This window comes from Budorcas taxicolor, chromosome 4 (assembly GCF_023091745.1).
Source record: "Budorcas taxicolor isolate Tak-1 chromosome 4, Takin1.1, whole genome shotgun sequence".
Classification (NCBI taxonomy): Eukaryota; Metazoa; Chordata; class Mammalia; order Artiodactyla; family Bovidae; genus Budorcas; species Budorcas taxicolor.
The window spans coordinates 31467671-31488228 of record NC_068913.1 but is presented as its reverse complement, the minus strand read 5'-3'; the positions used below and the strand labels follow the sequence as shown (position 1 = coordinate 31488228).

At 36.7% G+C, this 20558-nt stretch overlaps 1 protein-coding gene across 1 annotated transcript in view; it reads right to left on the bottom strand.

The window, feature by feature from the left end:
- Positions 1-18300: 18300 nt before the first annotated feature.
- ABCB5 (ATP binding cassette subfamily B member 5) overlaps positions 18301-20558 on the bottom strand; it is a 116872-nt gene continuing 114614 nt past the window's right edge. Inside the window, exon 28 of the mRNA XM_052638460.1 lies at positions 18301-18546. Coding sequence (XP_052494420.1) covers positions 18349-18546 — 198 coding nt within the window. The 3' untranslated portion in view covers positions 18301-18348. The remainder of the gene's footprint in view (positions 18547-20558) is intronic.

Below are 20558 nucleotides of genomic sequence, written 5' to 3'. Positions count from 1 at the left end.
CATTTTTAACTTTGGATTGTCGTTCTGGGTGGTATCTTTTGAAGACTTTGCTCGATATACAGTTGTTGCTGTTGTTTAAAAATTAAGATTCAGAATTTGCTTTCGCCCTATTTATTCCCTGCTTCCGGATTAAAGGAAAGCCGATAATTCCTTGCTCCAGCCGCTAAGGTTTAAGGGGATGCGCGTCAGTGGCGATCTCTTTAGGTTCGCCGCATTCCCTGTACGCTGAAGTGTTGATTTGCTTAGCGGGGGGAGGGGGTTTAGGGGTGGTATCTATTTTCTTTGGTCCCTGGGCGCGTGTAAATTTAATTTAATTTCCTGCGGAGTCTCCTGGCGGTGAGGAAGCAGCCTTATACATTTTGCTTCGATTCCTAACAACAGTCGGGGCTTCTAGAGCTTCAGAGACAGCGAAGGGAGCTGGAGGATGACTGAGAACCGGGAATGAAGCGCTCGCTCAAAACTGCTGCTTTTCACTGTTGTTCTTTCCTGTCCATTTGGGGAATTTCTTCTAAGCCCACTCCCTAACTTTACTTCTCAGACAAGCCATTTCTGGCCGCGCGGGAGGGCAGGTGGAGACGCCCGCTGCTTCTCTTGCGGGGCTCGAGGCTGAGTTTGGGCTGCCCAAAGTTGCCCTTATTCTGTTTCAGTGAATTCAAGGCGATGTGTTGAGCCCAAGAGAGTTTTCCAGCCTCTCTAAACGCTACTTCCTCTTTGCTTTCCCTTCTTGACTTGCCAGCTGCTCTCAAAAAGCCTCTCCGACTCCCCGGAAGCGTATGAGCGGACGAGCCGCGTTGTCCACCCAAGAGCTGCAGCGAAGGGTAGGGCGGCAGTCGAGTCTATCCCGGACCACCGTACCCGCCCGCATTCCCCCTTGTGCTGCCAGCCGAGCCGCCGCGCGCGGCGCCCGGGCACACAAAGGCACCGCGGCCGCCTCCTCCCGCTGCACGGACAGCGAGCGCCACCCTGTGCCCCGTGCGCGTTCTGCAGCGCGCCAGCCGCTGCCGACACCGGCCCAACCAGCCCGCGCTTCCCAGAGCCTCTCTGGCCCCGCGCGAACCCACCGCGGGAATCGCCGGGTGAACTTCTCCCGCGCTCACTTCCCGGCTCAAAAGATAAGCCGGCCGGCCTGGGATGGGCGGATTCCCTCCTTTTGCTCGCCAAATCACCAGCATCCGCCCACTGCCCTTGGCCATACGAGCGCCGGGACCCTCGGGCCTCTATCCCACCCTATGCCGGGATGGCAGGCCAAGTGCCGCGTCCTGCCGGTACTACCCGGGCCTCCCGCGGCGTGGCGCGCCAAGGTCCTTCTTCCTGAACCTGTTGGATTTCTTTCGGTATAGCATCGACTGTGCTCTTTTCCTGGCTAAATTACTCTGTTCACTCTCACTTGTCTCTTACCCGTTTCTGGTCCTGTAGCAGTTCAACAAACTGCATCGGTCTTCCATCGGCAGTAAGTTTTATTCTTGTCATTTTATTAAGGGTTTGTCAGACTCAAATGAAGGAATTTGTGCACATTTTCTCACACTATTGGCATAAGGGAAGCAAAATCAGGACCGATTGACTGTGATTTTTGATTTCAGGAATCACAAATGACGATCTAGAGGAGAATCTTATCGACAGGTATATATAGATATATAATCACTGTACCTGTTGAGCTGACTCAACTTGTCTTTGCTGCGTTGTACCTAAAACCACAACCTGTTTTGGGCTTCTTCCTCTCCCTTCTTGCTGGTCCACGCTTCTGGCAGCTGAATATTTGAGGAGTGCCAGCAATATTCTCCGGGCCCCATATTTTGGTGACATCTGAAAGGAGGAACGGGTCAGTCCTTCAGAAAAAGTACCATGCTTCCTTTAAAGATCATCTTTACTTTGAGAATGTACCTGCTGCTCCCTGGGGTGGACTGAGAAACAGAGGCCCCTCTCAGCAGGTTTGGATCTGAGTTCCACTTTGTGCTCTCTAGATGTGCCAGGGATTAAATTTGGAGTTTATGTTTGGTTATGCATGCAGCCTCTATAGGCTTTTAAAGTGCCCTGTGATGTGCTGCAATCTGAGCGTCTTCTTCAATATTCAAGAGTTCGCAGAGCTGCACACCTGCGTGTGCTATGGCTCCAACCATGTCCAGCTTGTGGTTAAATCCACGGCACCACTGACCCTCAATCCCAGTAGCAGGCAAGGGAGGGGAATGGCTTAACTGGTCTGCAGTTTGGGCCTCTCTCAAAAAGCCCCTGAAGCCTCGGGTAGAAGCAGTCTGGCGTCCTGGAATTCAAGGGTGTATTTGACACATCCACCTCCGGAGTCCTTCCCTCAAACCAGCCGGTGTGGAGGCCCCCACCTCCACCCCTCTCTCCAGGGTCCGGAAAGCCGGAAAGTGCTGGAATGTAGCGTTCTCTCACCCTATTGTGCCTAGGTGTTGCAAACCACTGGAGGACAGAGCTTCCGGCTTTGATCTCATGTCTCGGTCATTCTTTACCACCGAGGGGTGAGTTTAAATTAAATTTCTTTCTCTGCTGATAAGTTCTAATGGGCCTCAGAAGGTGAATAATTATGCAGTAACATTTCATGGGTTGTTGGAGTGGGAATTCCCACTGCGCTGTCACCAGGAACAGCATTTCCCCTGTACCTCAATGCTAAATGAAGCTTCACAAGTAAACTACAAGTGTCTTTCAAAATCCCCGTCTGGATGATCTAATCTTTCCCTGCTCTCACCTTTCTTGTGCCTTCAAAACAGTTTGGTAGCACTTTTTTCATTTTATTTGTGGCTTTAAAAAAGTTTAAAAATCTCTACTAAAGGATCTGATGTTTGAGTGTAAAAATTTTTGCTTTGATGATTAAATATGCATTGCTATCAAGACAAAGTACACATTCGTGAAAGCTGAGGCCACATTTTTCCTGGAAAAAGGCAGACAAGCCACCTGGGATTTGCCTATCTCTTGTCACTTATTTTAGTGAATTTGTGTGTTTTTTGCTTGGTTCCTGGGGAAAAGGCTCAAGACCTGGAACTGCTGCAAACAGTGAACATACCTGGTTTGCGCATCAGAAATGCACTTTCTGTGCCAGAGCGGGAGGATAAAAAGTATACTACATTGTTGCTTCATTCAAAATAGCTATTTACCTATTTGAAAATGTGGGCTTCCTTAAGATTTTGATTTATATTTAATTTTTCCCCAAGATAGGTAAGAAATAGCATCAACAGTTTGAATATTTAAATGGATCAGGACATTCTGACAGATACTTTAAAATCAGACTCAGCTTAAATCAAAGAAATCCAAATTTGTAATTTAAAAGCACAATGGAACTCTTTATAGTTTTTTTCTTTAAAGAAAATCCTTTATACCCTGTTCACATCAGTGTTTCACTGCTTAGCATTTTCCTTGTTTACTTTTCTTCCTTTTAAATTTATTGTGCTCCCACAAGTTTTAAGGTTTCTTAACACATGGAAACTGGAGCCTGCTTATCAAGTTTTCACTCCTTTCTTGGCAACTAGTTTGAAAGTGCCCAAACAATGAGTTGATTTACATTGTGTTCATTTCACTCTATACTTCTTGTGAATGTTAGAAAAAAACTCAATAATTTACCTCGGGTTATCTTTATATCTTTGAAGGGGACTGATCCTTCCAGTTTTAAGTTTTTTAGCCACTCCATTTTAAGCCCTGAAACAGAAGAAAGAAAGAAAATAGATGTTATGCACCCCCACCTCCCCCAGAGTTCAGGTGATTGTCTACTTCAACTGAAAATAAAGATTGTACTGCCCAATTTTGCACCCAATTTAATACCCCTAATTATTCAGGTACCCTATCATCAGGTTTCCCATCATTTCAGGAAGTTTTGTGCTCATTCTTCTGTACCGATCAATATTTCGTTTCTCTTTTACATACCTGTCCCTTATTTTGGCTTTTTTTTTTTTTCCTAAGCACTTTCCCCTTTCAATGAAACAAACAATGACCTTTGTAAGGAAGGAGGAACCAGTAGGTGGAAGTGAATTTAAGAGTTATTCACATTGATTTAGTGAATCAATATTATCAAGTTATGTATATGTATGTATGTATATATATATATACATATATATATATACACTCAACAGAATTTGACTACAAATATATGAAGTCTCAGTTTAAGGAAAAATAATCATTTTTCTAACATTAAATTCTGTTTCTCTTAAACCTTTAAGAAAGTAAGACTCTTGTAGATGACAGTTCAGTGTCCTTTGTACTGTTAGGCAAATAGAGTTTTTCTCATTTTCCCAATAAATAACTATTTGGTTTAAAACTGTAGTGGTTATGTTGGAGTATGATATACATATATCATATTTCCTATGCCCTCAGTAGTGACATATTTTAGTTTATTATCACAATTGACTGTTGTAATAGTAAGGAATATAAAGCAATAAAACAGCCTTGAAAATATTTCAGCAATAGAACGTTATATATTCTTTAGTTGCATATACTTTGTAGAAAGTATATAATTTATTTAGTATATGTATGGTGTAATTATTAAATGTGAACGTACTTTGCTTAGTGACATGTTCACTTGAATGTTTTAATATGTATACCCAAGAAAATCAGAATCTGTGAAGTGTTCCATTCTTAAAATTCTGCCTGTTGTTTTACAGAGAAAATGTTTCAAAAGTGGGGTATAATAGTGATTCCTATTGTAAAGAAATGGTATTTATGTCTGTGAAGAGGTTTAGAATGACTTTTAATATTTTTATAATCCAAAAGCAGTGGCATTTTTTTACTTCATTTTTTTTTTTAAAGTAAACTTTTCGTTTTGGAATAATTTTAGACTCCAGAAAGCTGTAAGAACAGTATAGTGAGCTCTAGTAGTTTTCTCTATGAATAACATCTTATATTATGATGGTATATTTATCACATCCAAGAAATCAATATTGGTATATAATTTTTTTAAATAAAGAATTAAAGTCAACAAATGTTACACTGCATATCTGTCAGTGTAGATAGCAGCTTAGGAAAATGCTGACTTTTTGTTCAACTTCTTATAGTCAACTTGTCTATGCAGAGGCTATATACTACATTAATAAACAAGTTATATAGAAAGCTACTCTACAGGGGTGTGTTTTTAAAATATTGTTTCTTAGAATAAAATGGTTTTTTAAAATTCATAGTTAAAATCTATGAAAATATATAGTTCAATTTTCATTTTTATTTCATGTATGAAAGCATCAGATTAAATTTTCAGTTGATGGTTTCACTTAAAATTATAAAGTAATTATTGTTAGCAATGTTCGACTTGTAGCCTAGAACTATTTTTTCTCCTGTAATTTAAAATGACTTATTTGCTCATTATTTGTGATAATATAATGATTCTATTTATTTCCTGATTTCCAAATTAAATTTTAGGATCACTTTTACTAAGGAACTGAGTTTGTCAGCATATAGAAAGCTTTGAAACTTAATGATTTTTCTTTCTTCTTTTTTTAAACACAGATAAATGTGTTTCCATGGAGCAATACATTTGCTTGGATCTTTGTCTCATTTAAGTGAGATTATAAGCAGTTTCATAAAAAGGAAGTATTCTTTATTTAAAATGTATTTTAACTTTATATAGAGTTGCTAGATAAAATATAGGAAATCCAGTTACACTGGTGTTTTAGGTAAACAACAAATAATTTTATTAGTGTAAGTATGTCCCATGTAATATTTGGGACATAATTATACTAAGCATGATTTGTTGTTTTTTTAAAATTCAGATTTAATTGGGTGTCCTGATTATTTATTTTTCCTTTTTTAAATGAAATTCATGTATTTATAAGGATAAATCTAAAAATAAAAGGCAATATAAATACAAAATAACTTCTGCTTGTTCATGAAAATGCTAAAGATAGCATTCTGTGCTATTTAAAAAGGAAGTACATGACATAATAAAGTTAAAATTTACTTGTTACGTGTAGGATGAAAATATAAAATTGGTTTTCCTCTTTTCTGTTTTTTATTTTTCAGCTTGTTTGGCTTCAAACTGGATTCCTTACACATTTAGAATAATGCGAGTACTACTTTGCCATACTAAGAATCTACATTTACCTAGCTTTCAAGAAAGTAATATTATGCTGATGTGTACACTCTTCTTTCTAATATTAATGCTATAAAAAGGAGATATCTAAAAAATCACCCTAATTTCTAGTCATTAGATTCATGCAGTTAAGACCCTATAGTAAACTTTTGCTCTTGCAAATTCTACTCCCCAGGTACTTTACACCTACTTAATTGCTCTTACCTAAACTACATAAATGTGGATTCCTGTATTTCCAGAAGTCATGTATAAGTTGTAGCAGCAGTACTGCATATGAAATTCATTTGCCAGGTAGTCTATAAATTATAACTAAGTAACTAGAAGTTAAAGTTCTCCCTACTAGGAGAGTTTGTTTTTCCTTCTGTGGAAGTATTGCTGTAGGACATAAAGGTAATATCCACTTATTTATTCATGACATTTTCTCCAGTAGCAATCCATTATCCTAACATAATAGTTTCCCTCCTTGTGATTCATTTATACTATTAATTTTTCTAACAATTTCCTATCTCTTGGCAATTATTATTTGTGATTATTCCTAAAAATAATGAGTATAATTCTATATAGCTTAGATACAATACAGGCTAATAAATAAGTGGTGAGGGGGGACAGTGAACCTGGCATCTGAGGTTTATCCATGTTACTTTCACACAGCTCAAAGAGTAAGTAAAGACATTAACAGGCCATGTATACCAATGAGATAAATCATTAAGAACAATACAGGCAGTCTTTTATTCATAAACAAGGAATTTATCAAAAGCCCAGACTTTAAAGGTAGCTGCTTTTATCAGACAGTTAAGCGATTTTTCTAAGGGTCGGAAGAAATGGCTAAGTGGGACATGTAGGAAAATTTATTTAGGAAGCTGTCTTGATGGTAGCACTCCCTGAAAATTAAATTGTAGGCAAGTTTTCACCAAGTGCCCTACTTTCCCCTCCACTTTACTTTGTTTTATAAAGCTAATTAGATATTCATTTCAGTTAATTTTTTAAAATGTAATTACCTCTGTGACTTTTAAGGGAGGCATTCATATACAAATGCAAATTTGTCAAAACATACTACCTCCATCCTAATCCAAAGACTTTCCATTTCAACAAAAGTTTGAAAAACTTCAGTTTTTGGAGACTATTAGAGCCTCATGAAGAGTTGACTCATTGGAAAAGACTCTGATGCTGGGAGAGATTGGGGGCAGTAGGAAAAGGGGACAACAGAGGGTGAGATGGTTGGATGGCATCACCGACTTGATGGACGTGAGTTTGAGTGAACTCTGGGAGTTGGTGATGGACAGGGAGGCCTGGCGTGCTGCAATTCATGGAGCTGCAAAGAGTCTGACACGACTGAGCGTCTGAACTGAACTGAACTGAACTGAGAGGCTCACTGAAGATATCCTAGAAAATTCAAGAAATTGTGAAGAAGCAGAGAAAACAAGATACCTTAAACCCACTTCTGAGATACATTATGTCTTATAATTTTTTCTTTGTGATTTTTATGAGTATAATTTACTTTTTCCTCATTAATATCAAAATTAATTTTCCTCACTATTAAAAGTTATCTGCAAATACAATTTTCAGTGGTTATGGACCCCATATATCAAAGTTTTACTACTTCCCTAATACTGGGCATCTAGTTGTTCCCAAATGATTGAACATCCTTATGTATGACTTTTTGTTCTAATTTCTGATTATTTCCTTAGGATACTAAAAGAGGAGAGAGTTTGTGGGATAAGAACATTTTAAAGACTCTAGATAAGGATGACCAGATTACTGACCCTGAAGTATATAGCAGTTTATACTTCAGGAAACAGCAGTTGAAAGAACTGACTTAAGTGCACTGAATTCTTTGTTCATTTAATAAGAAAGAAATGACTCTCATTATTGCTTTAAGTCATGTATTTCTGATTCCTAAACTTTTATTCGCCATGTGTGTTTGTTATTTTTATTCTCTCTTTTGTAAATTGTCCTTCCATGGCTATGTCCTTTCCTGAATGATTGTCCACTTGGTTGCAAAATCAAGCAGATGATCTGGGCCATTGAAGAACACTGTGGAGAAACAGTGTTGGCTCTGGAAGCAGAAACTCCTTTTCCATCTTTGCACCATACAGTTCCCTTAAGGTGAAACCTGCAGATCGGTTTCCTTTTGTTGGTACCAGATTAATTGCAGTAAGTGGGCAGAGTGGAACATAAATACATGCTATCATTTTACAAAAGAATTTTTGGAAACATCCAGTTGTATTTTCCAACTAAGTGTGAACACTGCTTTGCACTGTCACACAGTACTAAGTATAGATTCACTTGAACATGTTAGCTGTAACTGTTTGAAAAGTTAAAAAAAAATGAGTCTATAAGATGGTCCCCCAAAATGACTTATAATTTTAATAGTTTACTTTTTAAACTGAAGTAGCTAGGGCCTCTGGCTGCAGGAAGCCACAGATTTGATCTTTCAAGAGACTTATTTCATTCCATGGTGGCTCAGACAGTAAAGAGTCTGCCTGCAATGCAGGAGACCTGGGTTTGATCCCTAGGTTGGGAAGATCCCCTGAAGAAGAGGGATAGCCACTCCAGTATTCTTGCCCGGAGAATTCCATGGACAGAGGCGCCTGACAGGCTACAGTCCATGGGGTTGCAGAGAGTCAGACACAACTGAGTGACTTTTACTCACTCACTCACTGATTTGAATCAGCTATTTTAGCAGGACAGAAAGATCTATTTAAAATTTTTGATATTTTATGACCATTGGAGAAATAATGTCCAAGAGTAAAGTGAGGTCTACATAATCACTAATGAATTCTAACTTTTTAAAAAAGTTTTTTACATAATTATTCCTTAACAAGCTTGAAGTAATAACTACATGACATATTCATTAGCCCTAGAAAGGAATGCTTAAGTACAACCGTTAAAGAGTCAAACCCTTGAGTTACTGGGAGAAGAGAAGGAAGAAGAGGGTGAGTAGATTGGACATACATCATATCTCTAATATAGCCTCAGCTTGTAATAGAGATAACTATCTCATAGAGATATTTTAAATGATATATTTGCTGTTGTTCAAAATTTTTTTTAAATAACAAATACCAAATGCCTACTTTGTTTTCAGTCGTTTGGGTTAAAAATAAGCCTTACTATGAATCACTGACATAATTTGAGAACTTATATTATTGTAAACAGGAGTAAAATATTTCTTGTGTCCTTTCTTTAAGAAAAAAATAATCATTTGAATAGAAATCACTCCATCATTCTGGCCATATGACTAAAATCAACTATTTAAAAATTTAACAGTATGAAGGCATTTTTGCATTATAATTTTGAAATGCTCAAAGTGTGTTAAAATAACTTAAACTTTAGTCTGTGTGTAGATATGTACTTACCCAGAATTATGCCCAATCTATTTTTAATCTAAAATTGTTATAAGAGAACAAGTTAATATTAGTTCATCCTCCAAATAAGGTTAATTGATTATTAACTAAATGTAAATATTCTATTGTATATAATAAACTGATAGTCACTGATGTTGCTAAATAGACTTTTGTAAAAGTAATTGTGCTCCTTTTTTAACTATATATAAGAAATTCTGAATACATCAAAAAAAAAATGGATCAAAGAGCTTTTATAAGATCCAAGAGCCTTTATAAAACTAAACTTCAACAAAGAAAATAAGGTAACACTAATTGGATTTAATTAATTGTTCTATCCATGCTCAAGTTTACAACTTTTGTTTATGAATCCTATATTTAAGGTGGCTGGTTTTGGAGACAGTTTTTATTTTGTTTTGTCCTTTTTTTAATTCTTCTCTAAAACAGTGGTTCTCAGTTTTGTTGTTGTTAACAAACCCCTTTGAGAATTTGATTCAGGTTATGGATCTTATCTTAAGAATATACTCATCTTAATACCTCTCTGATACCTATAAATTGACTCAAGATTTAGAGGTAGATGTATACTGGTGAGTCCTTAGTTTGTATGTTCTACTAAAATGCACATGTTTTTAGAGGAATTTTACTTGAGTAAGTCAAAGTAAGTGTCTTTTATCTTTGACTCTGTTATCTAACCTTGATAAAAATGAATGTGGAGAAAGGTTGACTCTTTTCCAACAGACTGGAATGTCTCTGAAGATTCCAATAAAGAAGAACTACCAGGGTGTTGTCCTTCACATTTCAGAAGTGTATGACTAAAATTTTGTGATGTTTGTACTTTTCTATGCTGGGTCCGTGATATACTAGTGGTCACTCCAGATGTTTTAATTTTGTCTAGGCTAATGTCTTAGGCCTTCTGTTAATATGGAAATAGATGGAATTTTATAGTACATCATTAAATATCCCACTTTAAAATAATTTTATTACTGAAGCAATATTTATTTTCTAATATTTGGAAAGTCATTCATATGAATAGGAGCCTCAGTATAGTTGAGCAAACCCAAACCACTTCTGATGCACACTGCCTTAGCCAAAACTTTATCCAATGCGTATGCTACTATCTTTTTTTGTCAGTTACAACATTTGTAAATCTGTCTTAGTTTTTGCATGATACAGCTATCAACATCTTTTTTATCTTAACCAAAGAGAAGAATGATGCATCAGCAAGTGGGCTGTAAATGGAACAAAAGAGTTATGATAAACACCCTGAAAATAAAGATAGAAGGGGTGATTCAACAGTGAGAGAGACAGTCTATGTACACCTGGGATCTAATCTTCCTCTACGCTTGTGAACACTGGTGTCTGAAGGTAGAGAAGACTGAACAATTGTGGGGAAAACGTGCTATTGCCATAGCAGCTATATTTCTAAGCCTTCCAAATCATAATTAGGTTGTGCATGGGAATTTTTTTCAGAGTGTGGGTTGGCAGAAAAAAAAAAATCTAGATTCATATCAGAATGTTAACCAAGGAGGAACCATGCACCTTTATGTTTTCGCTCTGTAAGGAGGAGGCACATAGCAAGCTATTTTCTATGTAAACGATTCAAAAGTATGACTTCCAATTCCATCTTAGAAGAGTAATGTGTTGAGTGTGAGTTATAGAGTCAGATTTTCTGAATTAAATCCTCATTCTGTTACTTCCTTGGTGTTTGAGAAGATTCCTTAATTAATCTGTGCCTCATTTGGTAAAGTTTAAATAAAAGAATGACTCTTACTGTCAGTAGGTTAATGCCTGTAAGGCTCAATCATAGTGCCTGATGGATGAGTGCTTAATGAATGTGAACTTAATTTTATAAGTTCTGTATAAAAAGTATGTATGGTATATGAAAACTGGAACTGATAAATTAGCTTATTTTATATTATTGATCTTATTATTATGGATACTAATAATAGGAGCATTTCATTTTATAATGGAAGACATTCTCTTTGTTACTTTGGAGGTTCTTTTCCCTTTCCCTTTGAGAGCCCTGTTGACCTTGCTCTTATTTGATGACCCCTTCCTGCTTCTGATTTCCTTTGGTGTCCTGTATATACCATGCTGTGAGAGCCAGGCTTTTCCTTTTTGGTTTGTATGTTGGTCTTAACCCATCTCTTCCCAGGGGATTTAGTTCTAGGAAAGTGGGGGCTAAAGGAACTTATGAAACTAATATAGGCAAAGTAATTCTGCTTTAATTAGGGTCACGAAACTACAGATTTGAATTTGTAGGGTTTTTGTTTTTTTTTTAGATTTTCTGAGGATTTCATGGTGGAATATTTTTTCCCTTTCAGTCCTAAGCTGAATCCTTGAGTCTTATATTCTTTACTGTTTGAGTATTTTCAAATAGTTTTTTCCCTCTTTTTCTAGTTCATTCTTTCTCTTGCTTTCTCTCCTTTTTTTGCTGTACAGTTGTCCAGAATGTTCTGGTAATTTAACAACTTCAACTATCTTCCTAGAATCTTTTCTTGACTTTCAGCTGGGGAGAAAATATTTTAGCCATGTATTACATTACTGGATTGTAGTAAAGCTGATGGTCAAACAAAATACCTCCATTCAATAGAAAATTTTACTTGGCTTATAAAGAATAGCATTCCATCATTTACTACATCTACAGAAGCACAGATCAGTTTACGAGACCATTCTTTCCTTCAGTTTAATAATGCAGTAGTGATTGCATTCATTTATAGTTTTTCACACTGAACTGTCTATAACTTTTGCTTTTCTAAAATCTCAAACATCTTTAAGGAGCTCCTCAAGTAGTTTTAAAAGTAAAATATTTTAATAGGATTGAACTGTACCTTTATAATTAAGTATAAATCATTAAGGAAACATGCCTAACAAATTCAATTACATTGGTAATGCTTTTCAGTGTATTTCCATAGACATATTCACAGATACTATGCTTTTTTTTAAGATGGGAAAATTATCCTGGATTACCTACATGGGCCCAGTGTAATCATAGGGTCCTTATATAAGAGTACGAGAAGAAGGGCAAAGGCAGAGATGGAGGTATAATGAAGTAATCAGAGATCTGAGGGATGCATGCTGAGGTACATGGGTAAAGAACAAGGAATGGATTTGTCTCTAGAGCCTATGGAGACTGATTTTAGACTTCTGTTCTCTAGAACTGCCAGATAACAAATGTATATATTTTTTAATCCACTACATTTGTGGTAATTTGTTACAGCAGCAATAGAAAAGTAATACAAACTTTATTAGTGTGCTTTTGCTAAAAGGAGGCAAGCTGTGTTGCTTGAGGTTACTATGTAGACATTTGATGATCCATGCATTTGAAAAAAAATAATTATGTCTTTTAAATGAGCTTTTAAATTTCTGTTACTTCCAATTTTCCCAGTTTCCTCCCTTGACTAGTTCTTATGAGTGAATTTTCTAGTCAACTTATGATTCCACTTCAGTGGTCCTCTGGAAATAAGAGCTCAAATTAAAACAATGAATACACAGGTGGACACTAACAGAAAATATTTTCATACAATAAGTCATATGCAAAGCACTCTATATATACTATGAAACCGACACATTGAGTAGGCTAAAAGCCAGGTTATTAGCTATGACCTAAACATACCACCATTTGTTTTAAGGAGTGGTAAGATAAAAAGTGAGTTGGTTGGGTTATATTTTAAAACCATTTTTTAAAATAATACAGCAATTTAAAAATTTTAAATTGTGATGTTTACTAAAAGCAACTGGTCTCTACTTACTTTCTGCCTTCATCAGCTGATAACCCCACAGATCCTTGTATACTATCCAGGACCCCAGTTCTCAGCCTGGTTACTTGTTCCAGTGAAGGCAGTAGCTTTAAGAGAATTCTGCTTGTGGAGTACCCTTTAAAATCCTTTTTTTTTTAAATTTTATTTTTACTTTATTTTGCTTTACAATACTGTATTGGTTTTGCCATACATTGACATGAATCAGCCACGGGTGTACATGAGTTCCCAATCCTGAACCCCCCTCCCACCTCCCACCCCATATCATCTCTCTGGATCATCCCCATGTACCAGCCCCAAGCCTTCTGTATCCTGTATCAAACATAGATTGGCAATTCATTTTTACATGGTAGTATACATGTTTCAATGCCATTCTCCCAAATCATCCCACCCTCTCCCTCTCCCACAGAGTCCAAAAGACTGTTCCATATACATCTCTGTCTCTTTTGCTGTCTCGCATACAGGGTTATCATTACCATCTTTCTAAATTCCATATATATGTGTTAGTATACCGTATTGGTGTTTTTCTTTCTGGCTTACTTCACTCTGTATAATCGGCTCCAGTTTCATCCACCTCATTAGAACTGATTCAAATGATTCTTTTTAATAGCTGAGTAATACTCCATTGTGTATATGTACCACAGCCTTCTTATCCATTCGTCTGCTGATGGACATCTAGGTTGTTTCCATGTCCTGGCTATTATAAACAGTGCTGCAATGAACATTGGTGTACATGTGTCTCTTTCAATTCTGGTTTCCCCGGTGTGTATGCCCAGCAGTGGGATTGCTGGGTCATAGGCAGTTCTATTTGCAATTTTTTAAGGATTCTCCACACTGTTCTCCATAGTGACTGTACTAGTTTGCATTCCCACCAACAGTGTAAGAGGGTTCCCTTTTCTCCACATCCTCTCCAGCATTTATTGCTTGTAGACTTTTGGATCGCAGCCATTCTGACTGGTGTGAAATGGTACCTCATTGTGGTCTTGATTTGCATTTCTCTCATAATGAGTGATGTTGAGCATCTTCATGTGTTTGTTAGCCATCCATATGTCTTCTTTGGAGAAATGTCTAGTTCTTTGGCCCATTTTTTGATTGGGTCATTTATTTTTCTGGAATTGAGCTGCATAAATTGCTTCTATATTTTTGAGATTAGTTTTTTGTCAGTTGCTTCATTTGCTATTTTTCTCCCATTCAGAAGGCTGTCTTTTCAACTTGCTTATAGTTTCCTTTGTTGTGCAGAAGCTTTTAATTTTAATTAGATCCCATTTGTTTAATTTTGCTTTTATTTCCAGTATTCTGGGAGGTGGATCACAGAGGATCCTGCTGTGATTTATGTCGGAGAGTGTTTTGCCTGTTTTCCTCTAGGATTTTTATAGTTTCTGGTTTTACGTTTAGATCTTTAATCCATTTTGAGTTTATTTTTGTGTATGGTGTTAGAAAGTGATCTAGTTTCATTCTTTTACAAGTGGTTGACCAGTTTTCCCAGCACCACTTGTTAAAGAGATTGTCTTTTCTCCATTGTATATTCTTGCCTCGTTTGTCAAAGATAAGGTGTCCATAGGTGTGTGGATTGATCTCTGGGCTTTCTATTTTGTTCATTGATCTATATTTCTGTCTTTGTGCCAGTACCATACTGTCTTGATGACTGTGGCTTTGTAGTAGAGCCTGAAGTCAGGCAGGTTGATTCCTCCAGTTCTATTCTTTCTCAAGATTGCTTTGGCTATTTGAGGTTTTTTTGTATTTCCATACAAATTGTGAAATTATTTGTTCTAGCTCTGTGAAAAATATGGCTGGTAGCTTGATAGGGATTGTATTGAATCTGTAAATTGCTTTGGTAATATACTCATTTTCACTATATTGATTCTTCCGATCCATGAACATGGTATATTTCTCCATCTGTTAGTGTCCTCTTTGATTTCTTTCATCAGTGTTTTATAATTTTCTGTATATAGGTCTTTAGTTTCTTTAGGTAGGTATATTCTTAAGTATTTTATTCTTTTCATTGCAATGGTGAATGGAATTGTTTCCTTAATTTCTTTTTCTACTTTCTCATTAGTATATAGGCATGCAAGGGATTTCTGTGTGTTGATTTTATATCCTGCAACTTTACTATATTCATTGATTAGCTCTAGTAATTTTCTGGTGGAGTCTTTAGGGTTTTCTATGTAGAGGATCATGTCATCTTCAAACAGTGAAAGTTTTACTTCTTCTTTTCCAATCTGGATTCGTTTTATTTCTTTTTCTGCTCTGATTGCTGTGGGCAAAACTTCCAGAACTATGTTGAATAGTAGCGCTGAAAGTGGGCACCCTTGTCTTGTTCCTGACTTTAGGGGAAATGCTTTCAGTTTTTCACCATTGAGGATAATGTTTGCTGTGGGTTTGTCATATATAGCTTTTATTATGTTGAGGTATGTTGCTTCTATTCCTGCTTTCTGGAGAGTTTTTATCATAAATGGATGTTGAATTTTGTCAAAGGCCTTCTATGCATCTATTGAGATAATCATATGGCTTTTATTTTTCAATTTGTTAATGTGGTGAATTACATTGATTGATTTGTGGATATTGAAAAATCCTTGCATCCCTGGGATAAAGCCTACTTGGTCATGGTGTATGATCTTTTTAATGTGTTGTTGGATTCTGATTGCTAGAATTTTGTTAAGGATTTTTGCATCTATGTTCATCCGTGATATTGGCCTGTAGTTTTCTTTCTTTGTGGCATCTTTGTCAGGTTTTGGTTTTAGAGTGATGGTGGCCTCATGGAATGAGTTTGGAAGTTTACCTTCCTCTGCAATTTTCTGGAAGAGTTTGAGTAGGATAGGTGTTAGCTCTTCTCGAAATTTTTGGTAGAATTCAGCTGTGAAGCCGTCTGGACCAGGGCTTTTGTTTGCTGGAAGATTTCTGATTACAGTTTCAATTTCCGTGCTTGTGATGGGTCTGTTTAGATTTTCTATTTCTTCTTGGTTCAGTTTTGGAAAGTTGTACATTTCTAAGAATTTGTCCATGTCTTCCACGTTGTCCATTTTATTGGCATATAATTGCTGATAGTAGTCTCTTATGATCCTTTGTATTTCTGTGTTGTCTGTTGTGATCTCTCCATTTTCATTTCTAATTTTATTGATTTGATTTTTCTCCCTTTGTTTCTTGATGAGTCTGGCTAATGGTTTGTCAATTTTATTTATCCTTTCAAAGAACCAGCTTTTTGCTTTGTTGATTTTTGCTATGGTCTCTTTTGTTTCTTTTTCATTTATTTCTGCCCAAATTTTTAAGATTTCTTTCCTTCTACTAACTCTGGGGTTCTCCATTTCTTCCTTTTCTAGTTGCTTTAGGTGTAGAGTTAGGTTATTTATTTGACTTTTTTCTTGTTTCTTGAGGTATGCCTGTATTGCTATGAACTTTCCTCTTAGCACTGCTTTTACAGTGTCCCACAGGTTTTGGTTTGTTGTATTTTCATTTTCATTCGTTTCTATGCCTATTTTGATTTCTTTTTTGATTTCTTCTGTGATTTGTTGGTTATTCAGAAGTGTGTTGTTCAGCCTCCATATGTTGGAATTTTTAATAGTTTTTCTCCTGTAATTGAGATCTAATCTTAATGCATTATGGTCAGAAAAGATGCTTGGAATGATTTCAATTTTTTTGAATTTATCACGGTTAGATTTATGGCCCAGGATATGATCTACCCCGGAGAAGGTTCCGTGAGCACTTGAGAAAAAGGTGAAATTCATTGTTTTAGGGTGAAATGTTCTATAGATATCAATTAGGTCTAACTGGTCTACTGTATCATTTAAAGTTTGTGTTTCTTTGTTAATTTTCTGTTTAGTTGATCTGACTAAAATCTTTTGAAATAAAAATAAAGTATTAGACGGGGCTAGTAATTAGAATGTTTCACTGACGTCTGTAGGTATGACTGTGGAACTGCTATGGCTAAGCCCAAGGAGAATATAGGCTTGGCAGATATTTCTAATCTAGGAGGCATTACAGAATTGAAGCCTGGACTGCTCCTGCTCTGAGGAATTAAGCATATCCAATACCATACTGCTCTCTCCCTCCTTACCTCCCTACTCAGGAAAGAGAAATCACCAAGAGCTCGACATCCACACATAGCAAAGGGGCCACAGGCTTTCATGCCAATGTTTTTAAACAATAATCTGATTCTCAATCCCCCAATCCTATTTTTATTTTGCATTTTCTAAAGTGTGACATAAAACACAAATGGTTTTAATTTTTTTCACAACATTTCAGATTACTGGCAGAGTGCACTTTAGGGAGGCTGGTTTTAAGTAACACTGTAAATAGAAAGAAATACAATGAAGAAAAGACATAAAATCACTGGATGAAATTACATATTTAAATATAAAACATGACTCAGTTTATCAATACTGTTATTTACGTGGAATTTTAAAATTGTACATGTATTACATAGAAAGTTTAAACAAATTACTTGATTCAACAATAATAAAGGCATTTAAATTTTTTCACCATAGTAAAAGTAGCTCTTATTTTAAGTAAATAAGTGTTCATGTATAGAGTAAGCTTGTGACTTACTTGCCAAACCCAAAGCTTGAAATAGTGGAATCTTCAGAATGGATCATGTAAACCATTTCATTTACTGAAGTGGAAGATAACTACCTAATTCTGCCAGATATTTTACATTCTTAATTACATTATAATATTCCCTATCCTCTTGACAAAAGGATATAATGGAATTTTGAATAATAGTGGATATTCACTGAAAGAAGTATTGAGAGATACTGTGAGAGAACATCCGATGGTCTGGAGAAAAGGACCAGCTCAAATTACTCTAATATTTGCTAGAAAATTCGGGATGTTCCAAATCATTCTTCCTGCAATGCCACAGGTCCAACTATATCATACTGTCTATTTGCTAAAATCTTTAAGTTAGTTGGGTAATTTTTCCCTCTAGGAATATATTCCCAATTTTATAGCAGAAATTGATAGGAAAATACTCACTTTTCAGCAAATTGCTTTATAAGCAAATGTGCTTTTTATAAATTGAAGGATATATGCATTATCTCACTTAAATGAATTTTTGTTTCCTTTTAAGAATCTGAAGGGTAGATGGTGTGTGAACAAAACATGTCTACTTGAATAGCATGATTTTATTGATACATGCAATAAACAAGATCAAAGCATACCAAATAATTATTAGGCAGTCTTTCTTTGCATTACACGAAGGTCAAAATATGTGTTAACTCTAACAGCATCATTGCACTGACTGTGCGTTTACTAATTTAAAATATATGTCTCGATTTCTCATGAGCTCTTGATGAGTTCCTTGTTCCTTTATTTTTCCATTGTGCAGAACCACTATCAAATCTGCGTTCTGTATTGTGGAGAGTCTGTGAGCCACCACTAGGCACGTCCTCCCCTTACTGGCCTTATCAAGGGCATGTTGAACCATCTGGAAGAGAGAAGGACCTGTGATTGCTAGCTTTGGTTAAATGCCAGTAAACTTGCCCAAGTCAAATTGATTAAGGAAATCTTCATTGTGTATTTGCTTATCTTCAAGGAAACTACCCTTCTTTGTGGAATATCTTAATAGAAATCTAGAAAAAGTAATTATAGACACTAATTAAGATTTTTAGTTAGAGTAGCTTTTGTGACAATAAAAAGTAGATGGTTATTTGTATTTGAAAGTGAAAGTGAAGTCACTCAGTCGTGTCCGACTCTGACTCTTTGCAACCCCATGGAGTGTAGCCTACCAGGCTCCTCTATCCATGGGAGTTTCCAGGCACTAGTACTGGGGCTTCCCTGGTGGCTCAGATGGTAAAGCATCTGCCTGCAATGCAGGAGACCTGGATTTGATTCCTGGGTCAGGAAGATCCCCTGGAAAAGGAAATGGCAATCCACTTCAGCACTCTTGCCTGGAAAACCCCATGGACGGAGGAGCCTGATAGGCTCCAGTCCATGGGGTCGCAAAGAGTCGGACACGACTGAGCGACTTCACGCACTCAGTCACTCAGTACTGGAGTGGATTGCCATTATTTGTATTTAGGTGAGGGGAGGTAAGGTGAAGTCGCTCAGTCGTGTCCGACTCTTTGCGACCCCGTGGACTGTAACCTACTAGGCTTCTCCATCCATCGGATTCTCCAGGCAAGAATACTGGAGTGGATTGCCATTTCCTTCTCCAGGGGGATCTTCCCGACCCAGGGATCGAACCCGGGTCTCCCGCATTGGAGGCAGATGCTTTAACCTCTGAGCCACCAGGGGGTTTCAAAGTCAAACCCAGAAAGTGGTATTTCCATACTCAATTGTCTATTTACTTCATTTTTTCTCATAGTTTCTTTTGTTTGTTTTTCTTTTTAGAATTTAGTTGTCAAACTGTCCTAGCTAAAACAGCATCTCAGCAACAAAGGGGTAATAATGCTGTATATGAGAAATAAGGGAATTCCCTGGAGGTCCAGTGGTAGGATCTGTGCTTTCACTATAGGGAACACAGGTTCAATCCCTGGTTGGGGAGCTAAGATCCCACATGCCTCGCAGTGCAGCCAAAAACAAAACAAGAACAAACAAGAAATGGAAGCAGAAGGTAAAATCCGATTATTTGCTAAATATATAAGATATTCTAATGATGGTTATCTCATTTAAATCCTTTCAGTATCTCTGTAAGGAGTATTTTCATTTTCCTGATAAATAAACCAGGATTTGAAAAATTCAGGTCACTTGACCTAGGTCACACTGCTAGTACCTGATGAATCCAGAATTACAGCCCAAATATGTCTGATTCCAAAAGTCCCATTTTTTTCTTTCATAACACACTGTCTCCTTGGAAATCAAGAATGATAATCATCTACAAATAGTAGTTGTGTACTGATTAATCTCATGGGATCTTAGCTCAGATACACTTTATTAGAATTTAAAGTGAAAGTGAAAGTTGCTCAGTCGTGTTCAACTCTTTGCGACCCATGGACTATACAGTCCATGGAATTCTCCAGGCTAGAATACTGGAGTGGGTAGCCTTTCCCTTCTCCAGGGGATCTTCCCAACCCAGGGATGGAACCCAGGTCTCCTTCATTGCAGATGGATTCTTTACTAGCTGAGCCACAAGGGATTTAAGGAAGTTACTTAACTTTTTCTAAGCGTTAATGTGCTGATCTGTAAATTGAACATAGTAAAAAATAATCAAACTGTTGTGAGGATTGAGATAGTAGTGTATAATAAGCACTTGATAAATATTGAAGATTATTATTCATTTAACCAGCTTTCATTTAACAAATAAGAACATACTATATATGTAAGAACTACTAAGGGACAAGAATATAGTAAAATTAAACATGAGAAGAAGCTTGAACTGTACGCCTATTGTTACATGTTCGTTTGCCCCCTTGTTTCCTTTTCAAACTGAGCAAATATTCTAAAGAAGGTAGAGAAACTAGCAGGCTCCAACATTGCTGTGTAGATCACTCTCTTACA